A 7,569-nucleotide genomic window follows, 5' to 3' on the forward strand; every position below is an offset into this window, starting at 1 on the left:
ACAGAGCCGCTCTCACCCCTCCTTCCCCCCGTGCTGGGCTTCTCTCGAAACCTGCGGAAGAATTAGCAGCTTCTTTTTTTACAAAGGAATAGCCTATTTCTCAGGCTCTCGACACAAAGGACGAAGCGTGCCTGGGCGTGCGGGTGCGTGCGTGCACACAGGCAACGCGCATGCCAGCACGCACGCAGGCACATGGAAAAAACTGCTTAGGGGATGAGAAACCTGATTGCTCTGCTTCTCCCAGTGCTCAACTAAGACAGCAGAGTCTGATTACCTTGCTCTGAGATTGCATAATGTTTATAAACATACGTTTGTACAGACACACCCCCCCCTTACCATTTATTATATAGGATCTCTACACGTGCACAGTTGCACCCACAAAGTAGGGACGTGAAAGGTTCGGCGGGGAAACAGGTGTAAGAAGTGCTTAGAAATGTGCTGGCGGATATTTAGCTTGTTTATCAATCTCAGTGCACACCAAATGCTTTTTCATTACCCTGGAGGTAACCCTGCTGTAAGCTCTCCTGAAGATGCAAAGCAATGAGGCTCATCCCACAGCAAAACCTTTCAGGAATTAATGCGCTCGGGAGATCTCTGGAGCGAGGTTCAGACATCCAAAATTCAGTGGGATTTCCCCACAAACACAGGCAGTTCTTGCTACAAATAGCATAGCCTTGCTATTTTACTGAGTGGATAGTTTGAAGTAACTTGTGGTTTCTTTACAAAGCATAAAAATACGTAGCTGATGTTATCTGAGGACACATGCAACGAAACATCAATTGAATTAACGGGAAGATGATTGTGTATTTTGGTCCCAGCCAGAGTAAATTTTTGTATTTTTCTTCTCCCTTTCTTTCCAAGCATCTGTACTTAGGAAAAACATTTGGTTCAATGACTATGTCCAAGTTCAGTGAAGCCTTTTCTCTTTCGGTTACAAAACGCCTGCTGTTAGGAGCTGAAGGGAGGCAGGATGCTTAATCACCCCCTCTTGACCCTTCCCCATCTCTACCCAATGCTGCTGGCTTGAGCAGTGGCTTCACCTGGCACCACTGGCAGCAGCAAGAGGAAGGTTGATCCAGTACTAACCTGAGTAACCGGCTCAGGAGGCTGGAGGTGGCTCGTGTTCTCTGGCCCTAAGCTGTGTCAGTGTATTTGAGGTGAAAGTGAGAGCATTTGGCAGCTGAGAAGAGAAAGCATCTGGTTCTGCATCCAAAGGGATGAGTCTGAGTCTTGTCCTAGAGACTTTGCCTGGCAGCCGCACTACAACTGATTTGTAAACATTTGCTGATCCAGCAGACGGCGGAGCCGAAGCGGCGCAAGCAACAGCGCTCTCGTCTCCCGCTGTGTACCATGGGCTGTTGGGTAATGTATTCTCAGCTTGATTGTGACTCCTTTTTTATTAAAACCATGGACAACAGCTATTAAGTGCATTTGATTTTCTACTATAATTACATTAACATTGTAATCGGCGGTTTAGCAAGACCATGGTATGTGAAGTTCATAGACTTCACATATGTGCCTCCAGGGCTAATATTCCTAGTGTAGTATTTCTAGTTCTAGTTTCTAAAACGTCTCGCGTTTTACATGTGTTTTTCTTGTTATTGTGATGTTATTGTAATTATGATGGTGGTTTGTGTTATGGTATTAATGAGTAATCAGCATCCCATTGTGCTAAACATCAACAAAGCCATAACACTGTCCTCATCCCTAAGACATTGCAACCTAAATACATGCAGCCTTTTTCAAGGAATTATGAGGAAGAGTATAATATTAACTAAGCCTGGAGGCTCCAGAGCTGCAAGAAAGGAGATTGGAGATGCCTTTCAGAGCTGCACAAGCAGTTAATGAATAGGCATTCTACCTTCTTTCTGTCTTTACCAAAATATGTGTCTCTGTAGGGTCTTTTATAGTAACAATTTTTCAGCATTGTAACAAAGGAACATAAATTAATTCTGTAAGGAAAGGTACTGGTTGCCATCTGTTTGAAAGGGCCAGGTTGGACGGGGCTCTGAGCAGCCTGATCTAGTTAGCGGTGTCCCTGCTCCTGCAGGGGGGTTGGACTAGATGACCTCTAGGGATCCCTTCCAACCCAAAACATTCTATGATTCTATGAAAGGATGAAAATTTTAAAAATTATTTTTTAGTATGGATGAAATCAGAGTTTGGGATCTCTGTCTTCCTATACAGAGATTGCCTGAATATCCAGTCATGAGTGCCTTTGATACTGCCTGTTTGTGTGCCTACAGTACTGACATAATGAAATAAGTTCCGATATCTGCTAAGGCATGGAAATGTTATCATCTTACCAACATTATTATGTCTTCTGTGTTCCAGTCTTCTTATAGAACCAGACTTCTTAAAGCATTAAATGTGCAAAGTAAATGGCATCTACCTTTCTGAACAATTTTTAACCATTTTTTCCTATCTGAAGGCATCAACTCTCTTAATGCAGCTGTCTTTCATCCACCCTGGCCTCAACAATCACGTATTAGAAGTTGACTTTTAAACCAGAGACTGGGGGAAATGTTTGTGTAGGCGGGGCTTTCTTGCCATGCTATTTCTCCCTGTCCTCTCTCCATGCATGAATGACCGTGGCCTGCTCCTGGTTTTGGGGTTTTTCAGCTCACTGAGCTTCTCAATGCGTGTTAAGAAATTTGGGCAGACAATCATGTATCTGTGCTAATGATTACAGCCCAAGTCAGTTTACATATCATCATTTCTTTAAGCTGCAATACCTGCTGAGGCGCTGGCCGGTGTGACGCAAAGCTGTACAATTAAAAACCAAGCATGTAAAGTTAGTGTACCCCTGATACTATAAACCACACAAAGTTTAAGCAAACTGCACAGTTAGCTGAAGGGAAATGAACCTCATTCTTTGGTCAGGATTCCATCACATGCCGTTATCCAGTCACCAGGCTTTAAAGATCATTTCTCCAAACAACTGATATACATGTCAGAACCATTTGATTACAGATACTACAGTCGTTATCTTTCAAATCCATGGGAGATCAAAGGAACATATCATATTTGAAAGAGCTTGACCCTACTGAAGGGTTAAGCTCTACTTTTGAAGCTGAAACTGAACAAGCAACAAGTACATTTTGGATGAAAAGCAAGACTAGATATCCTCAAAGAAGAATAGGGACAGACAGTATTTAAGAAGCATTCCAATGTGTTTATTTCCATGTGTAGCAAATTAGGCTTTGGGAAACAAATTAGTTCTACCATGACCACACCTGAATGTGCTGATTAGAAGCCAATTTGTTGTGTAAGGCAAAAACATTTTTTTTTCCCTGAGATTTCCATTCATTAACATGTCTTGTAGTTTTTCAGATTAAATGAACATTTAAATCCCTTTGGCAATTAAGTATAGTTTTGTTTAACTTTGTTTTGCGAATTTGCAGGATTGTGGTTATTTTTACTGTGTGTCTTGTAATCACTGAATCCCAATATTGATACTTTGCCATTTTGTAAACTGAACCGAGGAAAACGTTCAGAAATGAGAACTTGCATCATTTTTCATGACAGCAAAAAGAACCTTTACATAGTGAAATGGCATCCGATACATTAAGGAATGTAATGTAATACAATAAATATAACTTGTCTTGAATTTAATTCTGAAAATAATATGAAATCATGTTTGAAGCCAAGCGTGAACCTTGACAAGGGCTGAAAACTGGAGCATTGGAAATAGGATGCTGGTCTTGCACAGCCCTATAATTAGGCTCAGACTGTAAATTCCAACCTCCCAGTCCACAGTGGGTTAAATCTTAGCACTGACTCCAAAGAGCTAATATTCAAGCAGGGGCTGTGAAAGCAGACCCAATCATCAGGCTCCAAACCTCAAGATTTTATGAAAAGTAACTATGCTTGCCTGGTCATTGCAGCACCTGCAGTTTCCCTGACGGATCACTGTTTCCAGAATAATTGTTTTGTCTAACATGTTGAATGTTTCTATCACCAAATCAATAAAACTTCAATTCTTGTTGTCTTCAGGCATGGCTTTTGCTCTTACACCAATGGATCTTTCATCCTGACAGCTGGCAGCAATGTGGGAAACCAGATCCAGAGCATCACTGAGCGAACGGCTGTAATAGAGGGCAAAAATAAGGTAGGATTCCTAGGAGCAGATAACCTTTCTGTGTGACAGCAGGTGTTGAAAGGCACCATAAGATGCTATCAAGGCAACAGTGAAGGAGCTGGTATTTTTATATTGTTGAGACTTGAAGAGCTGCATATATGCAAATAACTTCCATACCAGGTATTTATCTGCTGAGATGTAGAGATGTACTTATTTCTGCATGCAGTTGTATCAAGGAAAGTGATGTGCCAGGAGAGTCTATCAGTGGGAGTCACCATATCTGCTTTCTTAGAGCTGAGGCAAGGTTCCAGGCCATCTTTGCTTCATTTTGTGACATTGCACAATTTCCTGTTGTTTTTTCCTATAAGAATTAAACAATTTACTCTCGTTAGAGAGTTTATTCACGGATGTGGTCCTAGATTATTAGATGACCGTGTTTTTTCTTGCAATAAAAATATTTAAAGGGCCAAATGAATCCAGGTTACAGAAGCAAAGTTTAAGAGAGAGCTCAGTCAGAGAGAGTATGGTGGGATTAACTGTCTAAATGTTGTGTCTAGTCCAAGTCAAGCATCCATTTATGGACTGGGGGAGATGTAGGCACTTCTGAAGGACAAGTAGGCCTGTCATCTGTTGGTGGCTAATGTGGGGGAGAAAGCCAATGAGATGAACTTGCCAAGGGGCATGGAAGATTCTCCATCAGTTAAAATCTTCAAATCAAGATATTTTCCTAAAGGATGCCCTAAATCAGCTGCACTTGCCTGGGTTAGACATGAGACCAATTTGGTGTGGTTGGGCAGCCTGCGTGACGGAGGAGCTCAGGCAATGATGCACAACGCCATGCCACTGTCACAGCATCTGGTTTCATAGATTAGTTTGGTTTGTGGCAATAATGGCTGAAGAGATTATAAATTTTAAAGCCGACCTTATTCGAGGCCTGTCATTTCTAAGGACACTGAGATGTTCTTCGTAATTCTAAGGGCACTGGGAATATAGGTCTCCTTTCCTTGATGGCTGCCTTCAGTCTTCTGCATGTGAAAATGGATGTAAACTGTAATTACTCTCGTGTTAGGGCCTTTTCACAGAACACAGAATAAACAGGTCTTTGCGTGCAGCCAAGAATCAGGCCTGGGACTGCATTTTCTTCTGCTGTTGTATTATTTAGAAAGTACCACAGGTGTTCATGGCACCGTTCCAGTGCATGGGAATGGGCTGGACCCCAGTGAGGCATTTGCTCTATTTAGCTGGCCACCTCTACGTGCTTAAAGATCAAGGCAAAGATGGGAGCAAAGAGCTTCCTAGGGGAGACTATCGTAGGAAAGCACATGAAAAATGAGACAGGAGGAGGGATTTGAAGGAGGAAAGGGAAATCATTTCAGGCACAGGAACACACAGTCTATTCCAGAGGGGGAATGATGAAAAAAGATTATGAGAACCAGTTATTTTCCAGAAGGAATCTAGCCATGCTATGGTTGAAGTCTTACCTGCTCACAGGGGGCAGAAGGAGCTGTCTGATGACCAGACATCATTCTCCTTGTGGGCCATGCATTTTGGAGACAGTGGAAGAGGAGTGGCTGAAATGTCAAAGCAACTTCTAGTCAACAGCAAATAAATTCCTCCCTGGAGGAAGATGCTAATAATGGGTCCCTGGGGCAGAACTGCAGGTTTTGTTTGCTTGCTTTGGCAAGCAGCCCTTTTTTAAAAATGTGCCCAGAAATGCACCAAGGCATGGCCTCTGCATATGTTACATGGAAAGTTTTGCAGTGAAACTTAGTGGTTCTCCTTGGTATTCCTTGTCTTCATGCTGTTTAGTTCATCTAAGAAAGGTCTACCTTGCATTGCTTTATTCCTCCTGGTCCCTATGGGGAGAGGGAGGTTAGTGAAACAATCTCTTTGCTCCACTTTTTCACAGCTTTTCTAAGTTTTCTTCATTTCTGCTGCTCTTCCATAGCTTTTCAAGCACAGCTGGATTGCTATTGTAAGTACAAAATGCTCTCTAAGTCTGCCTTCCTGGCCAAGCTGTGAGTTACATGATTTCTGAACACACAGCTGCTCTAGAGCATCCAGGATTTTTTTTTTTTCCTGTGGGGGGTCTATAGCTTTTCACTTTTTGCAGTCCAAGAGTCATTCTTGGTCTCCCACAGCAAACTCAAAGGGGCACAGTTCAGACAAACCCCTTTGTCATCTGCTGGGATATTGTACGGCTGTTAATAGTGCTGAGCTCACCGAATACAGCACGTCATCGCAAGTGTCTGGCTCCGATGGACTGCCGCTGTGAGCAGTTCTGCTACTGCAAACAGCTATGAAGAGCTCTCTGAGGCCCTTCCACATCAATGGAGTCCTGCTATCTAAACAGAGTGTCTATCCCACTTCCACATCCAAGCATAGCATCCATGGTAAAAACAATCTCAAAGCTCAGTGGGAACAACAAAGACATAGGAGACAAAGCAGTAGGAAATGGATGAAGAAACTCAAAAAGTTGCACATTTGGGTTAGCATGAAAGGAGAAATGGGGGTGACCACAGGATGGGATTATTGTAGTCAAGGGAAGAGATGAACAAGGAATGGTCAAAAGGGTTCTTTTAGCAATCAAGGTAGTTGTTTTCACCTTGCTTAAAGAGATTGTGCCAGTTCCACCCGTTTCCTGTGCATGCAACATCTGAGTCCCTCCAGCTTGGCCTTTCGCTGTGGTAGGTTGATTGGTTGTTTGTTTGTCTGTGGTTATCAAGGTAGCCACAAGTATATTTTTAAAGTTAGAAAAACCTCAAACCCTGTGTCTGTACAGCTAAAATAATGCAGGAAGCCTGTGCTGCATTATTCTTCTGGTGACAGAGAAACCGTGACAACAGTGTTTTAGTAACATTTCCGTTGAAGCGTCTCTAAACGGACGTTGAGAAACTCGAGTGGTATAATGGAAGAACTTTGTAATGTAAGCCATAATACTTAACCATAAGACAACCCTTGAAGTGATCTGATTCCCCCACCCAAAGTTTTCATTCTCGTTTTGTTGGACATTTCAGTGACTTCCTACGAAGTTGGACTATTCTTAGGCTTATCACGTAAACAGGTCACAGACACTCTGCTGTCATTCAGCTGCTAAAAACCATCACTTCTCAGGTTCCCAGCTAAAGTGAACTTCCATGTATAACTCTGGGGTAATGCTGATTATTATTATTCTTAGCATGATCAGTGTTCATTAAAATGGCAATCTGTGAATGACCTGCAATAATGAGGTACAAAGAGCTGATGTATTTGTTGGTATCAGTGCATACGTATTGGGTATATGTTCTCTCCTGTGTGCGCAGGCACACACTGGTTTATCAACAGGTTTGAAAGGAGTCAATGCTCCTTGTACAGGGGTACAAGGGACAGGGAGTTGCAAGGTAGATGGACAAAGATCCTGGGTATGGAGAATGCACAGAAGAGTGCTAAGAAGGTGAGTTCAGGTGAGAGAGAGTAGAAAGTGTTGGCCAAAAAGAAAGGATGATAAA

The 7,569-nt window shown here is 42.5% G+C and overlaps 1 protein-coding gene across 1 annotated transcript in view; it reads left to right on the forward strand.

The window, feature by feature from the left end:
- FLT1 (fms related receptor tyrosine kinase 1) overlaps window positions 1-7,569 on the forward strand; it is a 111,757-nt gene that overhangs the window by 49,769 nt on the left and 54,419 nt on the right. The window contains exon 11 of the mRNA XM_009647123.2: window positions 3,997-4,111. Coding sequence (XP_009645418.2) covers window positions 3,997-4,111 — 115 coding nt within the window. The remainder of the gene's footprint in view (window positions 1-3,996; window positions 4,112-7,569) is intronic.

The sequence above is a fragment of the Egretta garzetta genome, unplaced genomic scaffold (assembly GCF_000687185.1).
Source record: "Egretta garzetta isolate BGI_Z169 unplaced genomic scaffold, ASM68718v1 scaffold279, whole genome shotgun sequence".
Taxonomy (NCBI): Eukaryota; Metazoa; Chordata; class Aves; order Pelecaniformes; family Ardeidae; genus Egretta; species Egretta garzetta.